At 39.9% G+C, this 16,829-nt stretch overlaps 2 protein-coding genes across 2 annotated transcripts in view; both read left to right on the top strand.

Moving 5' to 3' along the window:
* Window positions 1-2,816: 2,816 nt before the first annotated feature.
* On the top strand, window positions 2,817-9,079 carry LOC149033962 (MAM domain-containing glycosylphosphatidylinositol anchor protein 1-like). Its single transcript, XM_089193918.1, has 8 exons — window positions 2,817-3,003; window positions 3,334-3,422; window positions 4,922-5,068; window positions 5,953-6,206; window positions 6,537-6,639; window positions 7,304-7,361; window positions 8,081-8,332; window positions 8,900-9,079. Exons 2-8 carry the CDS (start codon window positions 3,353-3,355, stop codon window positions 8,946-8,948), a joined length of 933 nt encoding a protein of 310 aa, XP_089050044.1. The 5' UTR covers window positions 2,817-3,003; window positions 3,334-3,352; the 3' UTR covers window positions 8,949-9,079.
* LOC113667157 (protein sidekick-1) overlaps window positions 8,839-16,829 on the top strand; it is a 20,513-nt gene continuing 12,522 nt past the window's right edge. The window contains exons 1-10 of the mRNA XM_089193908.1: window positions 8,839-9,150; window positions 9,580-9,684; window positions 10,378-11,088; window positions 12,250-12,365; window positions 13,001-13,056; window positions 13,350-13,492; window positions 13,818-14,126; window positions 14,957-15,247; window positions 15,352-15,654; window positions 16,080-16,364. Coding sequence (XP_089050034.1) covers window positions 8,967-9,150; window positions 9,580-9,684; window positions 10,378-11,088; window positions 12,250-12,365; window positions 13,001-13,056; window positions 13,350-13,492; window positions 13,818-14,126; window positions 14,957-15,247; window positions 15,352-15,654; window positions 16,080-16,364 — 2,503 coding nt within the window. The 5' untranslated portion in view covers window positions 8,839-8,966. The remainder of the gene's footprint in view (window positions 9,151-9,579; window positions 9,685-10,377; window positions 11,089-12,249; window positions 12,366-13,000; window positions 13,057-13,349; window positions 13,493-13,817; window positions 14,127-14,956; window positions 15,248-15,351; window positions 15,655-16,079; window positions 16,365-16,829) is intronic.

Here is a 16,829-nt window from a genome sequence, read left to right as displayed (position 1 = left end):
AGAAAGCAATGGGAAACTAACAAATGTTTGTAATTGCGCCTTGCCCTTGTGAATAAGCTATTTTTAAACTTGTCGTAAGCAAGAAAAATAACACTTACTACAACATGATTGCAAAAAAATCTCACAAAATAGAACAAAGACTGATGCTATTCACATCTTTCGTGAAACTTTGCGCCACAACGGCGGGTCTGTCAGGCTTTAGTATTCAATAGTCAATCTGTTCGCCTTGTGAGACTTCAAGACGAAGTCGTTATCCACATGATGTGTTTAGCATAAGATGGAATTTTTTATGTAGGCGCTGCTACACTAAAGCTTTTTTAAGCTCAACATAATTGTGAGACCGTAGCAGATACAAATTGCATTTTTGTCGCGATTCGTTTGCCACTTTTACCGTTAACAGGTATTTGTTAACTTTTTAAACGCTTTCCCGGTCTTTCCTTTGTTATGTAGACATGCATCATCTTCACTCCAAACCAACTACTTTCATTTTTCTTACCGAAACTTACCAGTAAATTTATGATAAAGGTAGACAGTTCCTTAGCTTTTTCAACGGAAGGCGAATGAAACAACTCAAAAAAAAAAGTTTGAATACGCCACCCTCTAGTTAAAACTCTGAATTATTTAAAAGAGTGTTTTTAAACATATCCGACGGTGATTAGCGTTTTAAAAAATCCTATTCATAAGAGCACTTAATTGATGTATTGTTCCCACGCCATCTAGTGATTAACTCATCCCTTACAGTGCATCTGTCGTCATGTAAAATTTGCGGTCTCTAGCGCAAACGAATGGCATTGGTTGAAGGAGAAAACCACTTTTCAATCGCGCAATTAAGCAGTGTCTTAAGGTCTTTAGAATACCGTGAACACTCGTGCTTCTTCTTTCAACAAATCAATTTATTAGCATTTGTGCTGTAAAAAATCATTAATATTTAAAGATGTTCTGATTGTCTTCTCTCAATTAAAAAAAACGCACGACGCGTTTTGTTTTGCCTTTATTTTCTCTTTATTTCACTTGTAAATAAACACCCGTTGTTGTGCGCATGTGTAATCATGGTGAATGAAAGGGAGATCTTTTCGACTTTAACGATTCTGGTGCAAGTTCTAAATTTTTAATTTCGTAAATTTCCTTCCATGTGTAGTTTAACAATTTGGTGTTACGTTCAGACAATATTAACTGAAAATATTCTATTTCACTGCCAAATTAATGATAATAAAAGTGCCTGTGGCTACAAACGTTGTCATGACTTTCCAAGTCATCTACTCTTTTGATTATTTTAAAATTATTTATGTATCTATATGAACAATATTTGAATTAAAAACGGACTCTAACTCGGTTGGGCGAAGAGTATGCTGCATCTTGATTTTATGGAACGGAAATATCGCTGAAAACTAATTTCAAATCGTCACCTTTTAATATTTATTAGGGAATAAATGCTGGTGCTTATTTTTAAGCAAGGTGGTACAATATTTACCCTTCATACGTTTCCAGTTACGGGGGAAGTTTCGATTACTGTCTCGTTTTCCTTATTTTGCGGTTTGACTTCATCAAGATTTATTTTAGTCCATCAATGACACACTGCGCCTGAGAAACTTGATGTTTAAACACTTTAAAATTTTCAGATCATAAAGAAAAATTAATGCGTGGGTCGATTGCGGATGAAAATTATGATAAGAGGGAAAATAAAGAAAAACGTTTTTTCGTCTTATCACGAGCGTGGGACAAAGAAAAAATTCTGAGTCTCCACGAGGAATCGAACCTCAGATCTTTGGATTCCGCGCTCCGATGCTTCACCATATTACTAGAAATGTAAAACTTTGAGGATCATCGCAAAGGTCGAACAGATTTTCGAGGTCGGATAAAAAGTTTGCGAGACTCACGATTTTTCAAGGCAACATTGGCCGCCCCTTATGGCAATAAGGGCTGAAGTGCGTGACCAATATCAGAGCACTGTGACCCACCAATAGCACACAACCAAAGTGCGAAGTACTCTGACACGTTTGCATTTAACTTGTGGCCTGACATAAAAAACAGTTCGGCAGGGATTTCAATAAAAGCCGCTTACCGACGGTTTGCCACCACTTAGAAGACCACTTACCGCCGTCTGTTCAACCTGCGACCAGGCTGTCGTGTTTGGGTTTCGACTTACGGCACAACCACTCACTGCATAATCGGCCACTGCTTATAGAAAACTTTCTTGATACCTCTTAGTACGGCAATAGAAACGTCCTGATCTGCAACAACACAAGTGATTATACGCTCGTGTATATTTAGTTCTATTGTGCTCTTAGGAACCAAATGAAGGCAGCTGGAGAAAAGCCAGGAAGGATTTGCAATTACCAAGTACGCCAGCTGCTATTTGAAAAAATTTATACTCATAAAGACGGGATTGTTTTATTTAAAATATAGGTTGGGCCCCATCGGGTGTCAAATCGTTTTTTTTCCTTTATTTTATTTTTTTGTGGATAAGATATGTCGAAACCTAAAGAAATTTATTTTTGTCTGCATTTGAGAGAAATCGTAGATGCCACGTCAGTTTTTCCCTTCTAATTTTCGTCTATTTTGAACCTGCAAAACTGCATTTATTGATGTTACAAAAAAAAACCAATCAGTAATTTCCATGTGTGAAACTATACCATCTGACCCTAACAAGTAGGTGCTATAATCAGTCTTTTGATCTATCTTATCATTTATCAAGACCCATTCAAGACAAAAAGGAAACAATCTGTAAATGAAATGTTAGGCTCGTTGAGAACTTTAATTGATTGGGGCCATTTAACGCTATAAAATCAATGTCACCTCTTTTGTGATTCTCCCAGGATGATCGGAGCGAAAACGTACGGTTTTTTAATAAACGGAAGGTCTGGTGTCACATGAAAGGTGCCAAACAGTAGAAATTAAAGGAAATCTTACAACGTATCCGCGGTTTTGGCTTTTGATTCTTCAAGGCCACAGATCAGAGGAAAGCCGCTCGCATGAACTCAGTGTTTTTGTCTTAGCGAAAGGGTAAGTTATTCATGATTCATCAGATTTATTTTATCAATTTTTGTTTTCAAGAAAGCTTGAATTGTCATTACATATTTAAACAGATGAATTTTCCATTGCTGTATCTTTTTATTGGCAGTTTTCGTAATGACATCCAGAAAAAAATCTCAGCTTCACTCATCAAACGCGTGCTTAAGGAAGAAAAAAGTTGACTGTGTTTGTGCTCAGATCAACAAATCGTCAAGAGGAAATCGAGATAAAAATGAAATCATAAAAAAGCGAATTTTAAAAAGGTTTTAAATGTGTTCGAAGGTTCACTAAGCTGTTATTTGTTTTTTTAATATTTTGCAGGCTGGTACTTCTCGAGAGCATGAGGTGTTCGTATGTCATAATCATTCTTTGCGTCCTGAATCTGATAATCGCTTTCCCGGAACCATTAGGTAAAGCAATTTGCAATATAAGACGGGTCGTTGTTTTTTTTGTTGCTGTTGCTGAAGATAACGTTTATGAGTGCTAAGTGATCAGTTCAACAAAGCAAGAGAAATGAGGCGGTGCGTCGCTAAACTCGCTGCTGCATGCGCGCGAAAAAGGCTTCTACCAAAGTCTATTTGCTTATTTGAGGTCTAACCTAAACCACGATTTTACGCAACCAGTGCGCTCAGGCTTTTTCTATAAGAGGGTTGATTTAATTAAATAAATTTCCTTCTACTGTTCACTTTCGGCCCCCTTGGCACTGCCAACAACCGAAAAAAAGTTGAGATTTAAAATTCAGCTAAATTTAGGATAGTTTGGGACGCGGTTTTGTTGAACAACGGCTAAACTTTGTTTAAATAATCAGAACAATTAGTTTTAGCTTGAGTTTCTCGCATCAGGAAACCTAAGAGGTGGATTGTGTTTGTAGTCAGTTCTTCAATAATCTGCAAACGAACCATGTGGTAAAAATCGAAAAATCATTTTGATTTGCAACCCATGCAAATATTTGCTATTTTCAATTCATAAACAGTTGAAGGCAGACGGTTTGAAGTTCAGATGTTGCCTCTTGCTGCTTGTCCAGGCTTGCTTGCTTAATTTCAATCTATATTAGTTGTCTTGTTAAGCCCGATTAACACAATTTGTCATCATGTTCTCTCGCGTAAGACCTTCACAAAATCAAAACTCTTCCCTAACAAAGAAGGCATTGATAACATCTGCCCGATCGATACATGTACAATATACAGAATGGTAGTTATATCAATGCATCTTTAATTGCAAGTACAATCTCAAAAGATCTTAATGAATAAATCATTTTCAATAGAAGTCTATATTCTCGGGAAAATGGGGATAATTTTGGCCACGAGAAAAATGCCGCTAAAAACATAACCAGTGGAGTTTGATATACAATTGTTAAGTTTAAGAAAAGAAATGTTATTCGCAAGTGGACTGCAATTTTAGAAATGGAAAGAAACAAGCCTGAAGAAATTCAGGCTTCAGCGGGATTCGAACCCGTGCCTTCCAGATAATATTTGGGTGCTTCTATGAACTGAGCTACGAAGTTACACATTGAGAACTGACGAGGCAATTACACTCCCTCACTCTTCACAGACCTCTAACCGCCTCGCTGTACTCGAGGGCTCAGACTTTCTCGCTCGCTAGCTCTACTCGCGGGCTCGCTTTACTCGAGGACTCGCTTTCTCGCAGGCTCGCATAACTCGAGACTCAGACTTTCTCGCGCGCCAAGAAACGTTCGTGTCGCAACGCTGGGACACCTTATCTCATGAACAAGATATTCTCTTTTTTTCTTCACTGATTCCTACTGATTCGCGCCACAGATTACGTTGGGAAAAAAAAAAAAGACTGATCGTAGTTAGAGGTAAATAGAAGCTTTAGTACCTCTTCGGAGGATAATCTGCCTCCCAGTCTGTGAAAAGTGGTTCAGAGAAATTTATGCTTTTAACCCTAGGGTTTGAAGGGATCTGTACTTTTACTCATGACGGTTGTCATTGGGAAAATATGTATGATAACGATTTTGATTGGACGAGAAACCGGGCATGTACTCCAACTAACAACACAGGTCCATGTGTGGATCACACTTCGAATTCGTCCTCAGGTAATGAATGATTTCTGGTGATCAATTCAATAACTATGATGTCCGTACATACCGTACCACTCGCGTGCAATGCAGCATTACACGCATCTGACGTGCGTGCATTTACAACTACACGCACAAAACATGCACACTGTGCGTCATTACAAGAAACTACGCGTAAACCACTGCACGCATGCAATTTTTCTACTGCATGCGCCTAACTACAAGCACTGGTCATGGAAGCGCGTGTTATTCCCACGAATTACACGTGCTTGGCATGCGTGGGGTTGCTGCAGTACACGCAAGCAGTATTGTGTCTGGTAGGGGGAGGGAGCATGTCAATTAGTCAAAACTACGACAAAATCTGAGAAACTAAACACCCATCGCCTTTACTCATCTATAGGTGAAAACATAGAAGTTGACTTCACCACGAGAAAATGAACCAAAACGTCTTATCACACAAAGATTATTTTCTTTTCAATCATGCAGGCATGGCGTTCAAACTGTACTTTGTCCAACTACACGAACTTCTAAGTGCTGATTACCAATCACGCTCGAGAATTTTGTTATATTTTTTATCATCATATTAGCAGTTCGAGAATAAACACAACGGCCAATTAATACAAAGAAATGTATCTCAAGGAGACAGTGTAAACTCAAATTCAGGAAAACTGACAAGAAAACTTTCTGAAGCGTGGGAAAATGTTAATGATGACCTATTCTCGAATAGCGAAGGAATTCAAGGGAAGCTTCGCCCGTGAGGGAGACCCTTAAATAATCTCGAAGCCTCCATGGTTGATTTGTACGACTCATGAAAGTATGACCCAAAATGTTGTTTAATTTTGTTGTGACTAAATGTTACGTGAAAATATGTGGTTCTTACTTAGATTATTGCCTCAATACAGGCCATTACCTGTACATAGAGACATCTTTCCCCCGTCAACCTAGAGACAAAGCTCGTGTAATCTTCAAAGTGTTTAGGGTGAACTGTCTTCAGTTTTGGTACCACATGTGGGGCGTGGATATAGGACAGCTCAAAGTTTATTACACCACTTTTCAACCTTCGTCAGTCGTTCCGCATTTGGCGTGGCATTTACAGGGAAATCAAGAAGACGCGTGGAAACATGCACAAGTGCCTTTTGACGCGGACTTTGTAGAGGTAAAACTAAATTTTCTTCATTCGCTACTCTTTGGAAAGTAATTTGCGACTTGACAAGTTGATATCAGGGCACTGAACATCGTTGAGAACGAGTCTTTCCAAACATTGTCCGATTCGGATGTTCTTGGGGAGAGTCTTGCAGTCTTGGAACCCATAACCTATTTTTGAGCATGATTTGCTTAGATCAGGCAGCGCTTAGTACCTAACTTAAGATATGATATTAAGTTATCGTTATGCAGAATGTTTTTATCAACTAGTGGCCTGTATTAAGTGATCTCTCCATTCACAAAGAAGAGCTACTAATACTGGTTTTACTGGCTTTGTCCATAGATCGTCATCATAGAAGGTATCAGAGGACTTGGTTACCATGGAGATATTGCTATTGATGACGTCCAATTTTCAGCTCAGGATTACTGTCCTCCCACTGTTGAAGGTAAACTGATAAATTGCATTCGATTATCACGGCAATCCGTCTTGCCAAGATAAAGAGAAGCCAATGGCTGGGAAATCCGAGAAATTTATCGGTCAGAATAATAAAGATGGTAAATCTTTTGGGTACACGCTTTGGACATTATTGATCCTAGCGGTATGCAGGATGTTTGTCGCAAATGAACGTTAGAGTAGCTTTGCTCACTGTAGAGTCTCTGTGGCTCAGTGGTACAGTATGAGAGCTCTGAGGTCGTTCCTCATGGGGACCCAGAATCGTATCTACGTTTCATGCTCGTGATAAGAAAACGTCTTGGTTATCTGTTTTAATTGTCGTTATTTTTTTGGATCTGACCATGCGCGATGTTCAGTGTACCCTTCCTATTACTTTGAACTTTGTGATAAATAGAGACTTCACAGCAGATTATTTAAATGAAATTTGAATAGCGAGTCGCTTCTACTATCTATGGTAATATTTATATAATTTTCCGCCTCAGATCCAGGTGTAGAAGGCGGTAGCTTAGTCGTCGTGGCAAGTCGTTTCTCCCGGTGTAATGAGTCGCTACGCTCCTCGTTCCTGTAAATTTGTCTAACACTGATGTCCCGTGACCAGGAATTTCACATGTAAAAGTGAAACTAACTTCTTTATTTTCATTCGTTTCCTTCTGTAGGAATTCCTTTAAAGAAAGTTGCTCACTGGTTTTTTGACGATCGTGACGAAAATGTCAGGTTAGTCATCAAGCATTACCAGTTTAACAACTTAAGCTGTAAGGAATTACGTATTTATATTTTCCCAAAGTATAGGTCGCGCTGACTTGAATTTCTTTTTACTACACACTTATTCGGATCATGTCTTTCTTTCTAGAGATTTTTTTTCATATTGATGTAATTTTTCAATTTGCTTACAATTTCTGACTCTTGCTATAACGAGGAAGGTAAGCCAAACTGCCAAAGGAAAAAATTCCTTTTCAAATTTTCTTTGACAAATATGAGCATTTCCGTAGCAAGACACTGAATGGGTTTGGTTGACGGAAACATTCCCTCTCTATCTTATTTCCCTATTTGGACAGTTTTTTGAAGTATGAAAGGGGGAGGTGGGGAACCTTTGCCAGTCTCTCAACGGGTAATAAAAGAACTGCGCATGCGTTGCTTACGGAGTGGAACGTCTTTAATGTAACAGCTGAACCTGTATTTTTTCTGTTTACGTGCACTTCTTACGAAATATTGGTGCTTATCTCGATCTTTTGTTTTCACTAGGAAATTCCTCAAATATCTCAAAACTTAAATCATCGCGAAAATATTTCTAAAACAATATATCAATGCCTTTATCGAAATGTAGGGAAACCTCCGTAAAGGTTATTGAGTTCTCAAGGTTAAGAAAACATTGCAATTGATATGAGAAAATTTTATAAATGAAATTAACTTTGCTTCATAACATTTCCTTCTAGTAATGCAAGTTACTTCAGCGATGTTAGCGGAACCTTTCTTTTTATGAATGGAAGCTTCAAACCAACTGTACCTGCCGTAAATCTTGGAGGTTCAAGCTTTTCTCTGGCGATATGGATAAAACCGGTTCTCGGCAGCTCACAGTACGTCCTGAGCGCGGAAGACCAGTTTCACCTCCATTTAAACGAACAGGGAGGATTTAGAGCAAAACTTGTTCTTGATGACGGGAGCGAAACAAGGCCATTTGGATTTAGGTGTGTTTGTATTTGTTGTCATATAAATGATCCAGTCAGAAAGTGGCTTCCCAATCATCCTTTGGTCGCGTAGACGGCTTATGTATTACTTTCAGAGGGATGAAAGTTAGGGAGCTGATTAGGTTACCCCCCCCCCCCCCAAGGAAAATAAATCCTCAGGGGCTACACGAGATTAATCGAGTGATAGCTATTGCTAAGAAAACCTATCGGAATGTTCAGAGTAAACTGTGGTTAAATGGGTTTTCCCTTTTTTTCCTTTTTTCTTTACGCCTTTTAGACAAGCGCGAGGTTAACGCGAGTTACGACCTATGTGCTAGGTGCTAGGGACGATGTACACGCGAGGGGAGGAGTGCAAGAAGATGTAGTTCCTCCACTAGCGCCTATTTCGACCCTCCATGCTCTCGCCTCGTGGTTGCCTCATATTTGCCTCGTGCTTACCTCGTGCTTGCCCTAGCTTCCCGGAAAAAAAAATTAAAAAAATTAAATAAATACCTGCTCTAGGATGATACAACAATACAGGACTCCTCGATAAGAGAATGTTAAACCTCTGCTAATGTATCTTCATAGCTCTGTTCCCGACAACGCATGGACTCACTTGGCGATCACATGGGACTAACCTAAAGGATACATAACTATGTTTATAAACGGTGTTGAAAAATACAAAACATCACTTCAAGCGAACCTTTCTAAGATGACACCATTAGATTGTTCAGTAGGTTGGAGAAGCTACCGTAAGAACATGGCGTTTAAGGGTCTCATGAGAGATTTACAAATCTTTCACAAAAGTTTGAATTTAGCCGAGCTTCAAGCTATAAAAGGTAAAATGTATATTAAGTTGAAAAGTAGTGCTTGTTTACCTTACATGTGGTGCTTATCTAGAGCATTGTTCTATAGGGTGTATATTGCTTTTGTTTCACTTAACTCGCTCAGTGATTGGTCCAGAAAACTCGCGGGTAGAGGGGGGGGGGAGGAAAACCAGAGGCCCGAAGAAATACCCCCCCCTCTAAGGCAAAAACGAGAACCAATCACAGACGCAATGCGCATGTGAACCTCGGTTCGGGAATCGGAACCAGGCCAAAACGGTGGGGCGTGGAGTGGGGAGTAGGGGGCAGTTCTTTCACCAGTACACAATACGCACTGCCCTGCATGCACTTTTTAAGATGATAACACAAAGCTTTGTCATGACCTGGTTTGTTCTTCAATTTCCTCATCTTAAAGTTGTCGTAAATTCTTGTATCTATTTCCAGGCCCTTCTTGTAATCAAACTTGTATAAGCCCGGGTGTTTGTCATGAAAGGACTGGAAAATGCTTTTGCGGGAACTTAAGGCATGTGGATGCCTATTGCAGAAATGGTGAGTAACTAACTTTAGAGATCCATCACAGAATAGCAAAAAAGGAAATGTTAAGAAATAGATAATATTGCAGAAAACAGGCCACTTTGCCTCACTTCGCTAATCGGTGAAATGTCCAGAGAAGTTACATTTAGAAACAATGAAATACTCGTCCAGCAGTTCAACTCTTTAACTACCATATGAGATCAACAGCAAACAGGTTATGTGAATAGTCTACCTTATCAACTAGAAGTTGTTATTTTGATCAAACACTAAGTTTTGGTGTCTAGTTTGCAAGGAAACGTGTAGCAGCTGCCAAAGAGGAAAATTAACAATCAGTTAAAGGTTTAAGGTTCAGTTAAGGAGTTCAAGGTTCGAATTAAACCCTGAAAGGATTCCAATCTGTGGGTGACTCGTGCAAGCCGGCATCATATGACCTGAAAGTTGCCTGTCTGAGAAGATTTCTAAGGCCACAGAGAATCGGCACCTCGGTTCCCCCTTTTTTGCTTCGTATGCATTGGGAAGAGGGGGGGGGGGGGTGCAAAATCCTCGTCCTACTAAAATCAGAACCCTATCCCACTCGAGGGATGAAACTCGTGGAAGAGTCCCCGACACCCGAGCTATGAAGCGGTTCGAATTTTTTAGGGTTCCAATTCCAGATTATTCACACTATAACATTTTCCAAACGTAATCTATAATATTTTCTTACTCAAGCTCTTAACAGCACGATATACAGTAACGCAAGCGCGTATTTTCCAATGGACACTTCATCGACCATGTTGAATTTCAAGGCATATCAAGAAATTAACAATTTTAGCTACGATCTGAGCACAATTGGCCCTGTAAACGGCGCCGTGATGTTTAACCATACCCAAATGCATGTAAATCAATTGGAAATTCCTTGCTCAGCGGATGTTCATCTTTGTACACAAGGCTTCAGTTTAGCATTCTGGATTAACGTTTTGGAAGTTAGTGGTGGACTTCCAATGGTATTACGCCGGCGAGGAAGCAATCAGGAAGAGAGCGAAGTACGGGCTAAAGTTATAACGCGAGGAACTGAGCAATTCTTTGGAATTATGGTAGCAGCCAATGAAAGAAAATGTGACATTCAGTTTCGTTTTACCATGTCTACGTGGATGCACGTGGCGTTCACGTGGTTGAACGGATTCACGCTGCCGCATCTTTTTTTAAATGGTGTAAGAAAACAAAGAAATGAACTTGAAAAGTACCACTGTAAAGATTATTTCCCTCTTCTTAAAACTCCTTCTGTTCCAACTTCTCCTTCAACTTCTACACTTACTTCTGCCCCTCAAGATGTTTCCTTGGGAAGTTCAGGGATAGTTATGCTCCTGGATGACATGGCGTTGTGGGAAAGAGAACTAAATTTCGAGGAGGTTCAGGGTATTTACGACAAACTCGTGGGAGGTAAGCTCTAAATGATCGGGGTAATTTGATATTGTCGACTGAGTTGATAACGGAAATTGGCCACCGTGAAGAGTTTCAAAGCTGACATTTCGAGCATTAGCCCTTCGTCAGCCTTTATCTTTCAATCGGCACTCTTAATCCCCACGGTATCGACGAGCGCTTTTCATTCAACTTAGAGAAAGATGTTTTTCGTCTAGTCACGAGCGTGGGACAAAGAAAAAATTCTGAGTTCTCATGAAGAATCAAACCTCAGACCTTCAGATTCCGCGCTCAGATGCTTTACCACTGAGCCACAGCGACTCCACGATGAGCAAAGTCTATCGCGAGGTTCATTTGACATGCGTCCTGCATACTGCTAGGATCAGCAATGTCGATGGCGTCGTGTTTGTCATGCTCATGACAAGACGAAAAACATCTTTCTCTATTTCTTTACCGAGCTCAAAACTTACCATCTCTGTTGTTCTATTCATAATTTATTCTTGTTTGTCGTCACCTTATCTAAACCAATAGCGTAATTCCATTTTCTGCATACAAACACGCACACTATTCCACAACTCCTCCAATCGCTCCGACGAAGGGCTAACGCTCGAAATTCTTCATGGTGGCCAATTTACGTTATCAAATCAGTTGATAATTCTTAATTACCCTGTTATACTCTCCCACCGACTCAGCATTGCACTTTCTTTAGAAACTTACCCCCTCTATCTAAAGGATCAGGTTCAAGGAAGTAACCGCATGAACCAGTCAGTTTTGTTACACTTGTCAGTTTTGGTGTTTAGAAATAATCTTTTTTGGAACAAGTAACACGCTGAACTCATGCCCCATTTGTGAAACGAGTAAAAATGTAGTATTGGCTGCTGTCGGCAGGAAATAAGAATTTTAATCCTTTCTTTGGCCTCATTTATCGATCTTCAGGCCTCTCAAGATTAATCTTTCAGTACAGTATGCATATTTATCATACTGCTCTATACACATTTCCTAAAGTGATTGCAAGGAGGATATGTTTAACAGTCAAGAGCCTCTTTCGTTTGTGATCATTTCCTTTATTCTCGTGACCGTAATGTGTGATTCCGGGGTGATATTGTAAGGAGAAATTAGATGCTAGTCACTCTTTGGGGATTAATGGGTTGAAGCAAAGTATCGGCTCCTCTACGTTTACAGATGTCGAGAAAAATATCCACGTTTATGCAATCTTTATCAACGAAACCTGGCATGCGGACCTTCAAGACCGAGAAAGCGAAATATACCGGAGTTTCAAGCAGAAACTGTTTCTACAAGTGAGCAAAGACTAGCAGTGGTATCGTCATAATCTATATATAATTTTTAAATCTAATAACTTTCTGTAATCCGCACTTTGGTTACTTCTTACTTATGATCTATTGAAGGATAGACGCAAAGTTGACGTCACTATCAACAGCTTTTGCTACTTTTGTATATAAAACAAACAGCTTCCATTTTGCCTGTGTCCATTCGGTATTTATAATAAGCTGAAGTATACACGCAGTTTGATCGGTTCTCACTTGTAAGCTATTGGAGGACAAACACATAAATGACGTTACCGTTGACAAAAATTTATTTGTAGTTACATATTAAGACAATTAGATTCAATGTTGCCGTGGTTTTGCGCAACAAAAAGATCACAAAAAATGCCAAAATGTGGTAGCAACATCAGCGACACATTCGGCTGCGCCTCGCATGCCCGGTTCTCTGTTCCTATCACATTTTGACGTCACTTGTGATCAATCACTGGACAAATGCATGGAAAAATGGATTCTATTCGTTGATTAGATTTCAAAAGACGTAGAAATATTATAAGTATATCAGACAGACATTCGGCTGCGAAGGAAAATAAATTTTTATGATGTACAGGAATTAATTTGTTCTTTAATTGAAACCCCTCAATTCGCATTAGGTTCGCCAACTTTTTCCGGACGACTCGATGTATGATGTGGAAATACGTAACTTGAGGTGAGATGAGATTTATTTGAGGATTTATGAGTGTTACAATATTTCTAATGATATGTAATAGTTGCATTATATATATTGCATTAAAAATGGCTCTTTCCCTGGTCTCTGTTACGTGGCTCCGTTTTCATGAACCATTCTTAAATATCCAGCTTCTTTCCTCTGACTTACAACAGCAGATAATATTCAAATGTTTTAAGGAGAGCTTACAGATATTAACATACTTTGACAGAGCTAAAGCTTTTTTAGTACAATCTTTCTACCATATACCGAACTTTAAAGTCATTCTCTCTCAGGCCTGGAAGTGTCGAGGCTGATTTCACACTGAAATTTCGCGAACTGACGTATAACCACACTCTCAAGCTGCAAGAGGCGCTCTTCAACAGGTCTTTTGGAAACATGACAATAGGAGAGGTGTTCTGGGATTTTAGTCCACACAGTATGTAGCACTTACAAATTTCTAATTGTTAAACTCTAATTGAATCTGAGATATTACAGTTATCATCATCGTGGTGCGATGACGTCACCGTTTGATTGTGCTGTTGGACGAGTTGGGTCCAGGCCTACTACTCGACTTTCAAGAAAGTGATGCGAGTAGGAAAACACTTAAGTAGGTGATATATTAGCGTTTTACGAAGTTCCATCCCACAAATTTAAATATGTCCTTGTTAGAACTTCTAAGAAGAAATGAAATGAAGCAAAAATGTCTCCTCTTGCTTGCTGGCAACCTACCAGCAACCTTTTGCCTTTCCTTTTGCCCACAGTTCCTCAGGACGCACCAAGGATCACCAGTGTTACATTACTAAACGACTCGTCAGTGGAGGTCAGATGGGAAGGTATTCCACTTAATACCTTTGCTGGGGCACCACAAGGGTACAAGATTATCTACTATGAAAACACCACTGCGCATGCGCCTATGCATCAGCACGTGTTTGCTCCGGGATTGATAAACACCATAAGAGTAGGAGGCCTCCGGAATAACACTTTGTATTCCATAACTGTTGTTGCATGCAATGTATTCGCTGATGGACCTCCAAGTGAGCCAGTCAATATAATGACGACGTCTGCCAAATGTAAGTTGCGTTACCTTTTTGAAGCTGAATTAAACAATACATGTCACGCACAGTAAAAATCGTGACGCTCACAGTAGAAGTCACTCAATGTTGATGCGTCCATAAGAGTCTAATATGAGACTCTCGCTCAGCTTATCAGAATGTGTAGCTTTCTTCATAATATATAGCAATACGTAACAAGTAATGTTCTTATAGAACAAACGTCTTGGTTGTTAACTACGAAAATTCAACTTAAATTTCTATTTTAATTTCATAAGTTTCCAGGGTAAACTACAACGTTTTCTTTTCGTTTCAAATGTCTCCTTTCCTGATGATTTTCTTCAGAAATTCTCAACGGTTTGCAAGAACTAAGTCCTTTGTAAACCCTGGCGGCTGCTTCATCTGCATTACTACATAAAAATTGCTCTCCTCAATTTAGGGCAGTTTTCTCTCCTGCAAGGAAGATATACCGTTCGCAGATACCTTGCCTTTTGTAACAGTAGCCTGATCCAGGCGCTCCGTTGGTAGAGATGGACAAACAATTGGGGTCTATAAGGTCAGAAGACCCAGTGACCTGTTAACTAGCCTGCTGAATTTGTCAGGGTATCTGCGTGGTGTTCGTGGGCAAGTGGGTGGGGGGGACCTGATGTTGTCACATCCGTGGTGGGAAGGGGGGCACTAGTCTAAGCCACTAGTCGTTATTTACAAAAGAAATCCTGAAAAACTTCAGCCAGATGTGCCATGAGGCTTGTTAGCTATCTCTGTCGCTTCTCCACCGTTATTTTTAGCACCTCGTATATTCACGTTGGTTCTTCAGGAGAAAGCTTTGACAGCTTCTTTCACTTTTCCAGCAATCAGCTCCAGTCCACAAAATCTGACCGTTGTCTCCACCGGACCTCACCATATACATTTGTCCTGGAATAAATATAATATTTACGTCACTGGATTCGAAATCTTTTGGAAAATTCTAAATTCCTGCGTGACAACCGAATTTGCGAGAACACAGTCTCCGAACTCAGCCTTCAACATAACTGGTCTCCAGCCCTTCACCTGGTATCAAATGACCGTGCGAGCTTATAATAGTCTGGGGTCTGGACCAAACAGTTCCTATGTCAATGTGCGCACGCAGGCCAAAAGCCTTGGTAGGATGTATTTCACTTATCAAAGTGACTTTTATATTAATTGAGTATCGTCTTATTTCATTTTATCTAGAATGTATTTTAATTTCACATGCTTCGAATTCCAGTTAATCTTCCTCCAGTTCCCCAAAACATTAGCGTGACAGCTAAGAATTCTACTTATGTGACAGTCGAATGGTTGCCAGTGTCACGTCATCTTGTGTCAAATTATCATTACAACTACACCCTTTCGTGGCTCGCCGTTAAAGGAAGGTCGCCAGGCGTCATTAAAAACGTTACTCTAAATGTGACATCATTCGAGATTCGTGGGCTGACCCCATACACAAAACATGTTGTACAAGTGGCTGCAAGAGACTGGAACGGGACAGGCAGATTCAGTAATCCCTTGTGTGTGCATACACTAGAGGATGGTAAGTTAAACTAATGCAACCTTTAGAAGTTTTCACGAACAGGTTAAATTTTCCTAAAAATGTGTTCTCTCTCTCAGAATATTGACAAGCGAACCTTGCTAGAACAAAACACGAGGGGAGGGGGCAAGGGAATCGAGAATGTTATAAGCCCCTTCCCCCCTCCCCCTCCTAACCAACCTCCCTACCTAACCAAAGCAATTTTTAGGGTCGTCAAGAATAGATGCAGAAACCATCATAAGTGAGGCATATAATTGCTTTGGCAAAATGTGTTGTCTTCCGATCGTGTCATGATTTGTTTCACTGGGTAGATACATGTTATAACACTTCTTAGAGCTAATACTCACCAAAAGAAAGCTTCATGAGGAATTGGATAACTTGATTCTATCGGTTTTTGGCTTTCTCGCTAAGGTTTTACTTTTCTTTAGTTCCCAGTCTAGCGCCGCAAAATGTTACCGTCCAGAGCCTCAACTCTTCTTCTTTTGTACTCACCTGGGGTCCAGTCCCTTTACAATATGCGAACGGAAGGATTCAAGGATATCGGGTGAGAGTTTGGGAACAAAACGTCACTAACGTATCATATTCCGTTAACAAAAGGATGATTCATGTAGAAGGACTGCAGCCAAATACAACATATAAAGTGGAAGTTTCGGCTTACACGTCAGTGGGAGAAGGAAATGGTTCATTTTTGTTGGTAACAACATTAAAAGCAGGTGAGTCTTCAGCAGATTTCAAACTTAACAAACCACAGTAGCGTTCTCCGTTCTGTTGCTTGAGCTAATTCTGTTAATTGAATGAGCATATTTTAATACGCAACTACGGTAATACTAGCGCTAGAATAGCACGCGAACAACTTTCCTACTAAGGAATCTGGGACTGGGTTAGCCAATTTTATTTTGGACGCCAGTATCAGCAGTCACGTATTGAATACCAAACAAACTAAAACGTAGGTGCTCACAAATGCCGAGGAGAACACAGGACGCTATATATCACACAGAGCTTATGAGAACTGACTGCAAAAACATTGAACCTGCCTAAAGCGCACGAAAACGTGTGAGATCAAACTGCGATTGGTTTTAATCGAGCATTTGATTGGTTGAGAGGAAGTGGTGAGGTCTCAGGACCAATCAGAGATCGAGATGATGATTAGCCTCATTTTTGTTCGAGATTACATCAGT

The sequence above is a fragment of the Pocillopora damicornis genome, chromosome 14 (assembly GCF_964200805.1).
Source record: "Pocillopora damicornis chromosome 14, jaPocDami1.2, whole genome shotgun sequence".
NCBI classification, from domain to species: Eukaryota; Metazoa; Cnidaria; class Anthozoa; order Scleractinia; family Pocilloporidae; genus Pocillopora; species Pocillopora damicornis.
Note: the sequence above shows the minus strand (reverse complement) of the source record. Positions and strands in the feature narration are given on the sequence as shown.

Bases quoted from the DNA above. Each gene is read 5' to 3' on its own strand.
- LOC149033962 (XM_089193918.1), top strand. From the start codon at position 3,353: ATGAGGTGTTCGTATGTCATAATCATTCTTTGCGTCCTGAATCTGATA. The intron at 6,207-6,536 runs GTAAAACTAAAT...CTTTGTCCATAG, and splicing joins TTGACGCGGACTTTGTAGAG to ATCGTCATCATAGAAGGTAT. The intron at 7,362-8,080 runs GTTAGTCATCAA...ATTTCCTTCTAG, and splicing joins GATCGTGACGAAAATGTCAG to TAATGCAAGTTACTTCAGCG.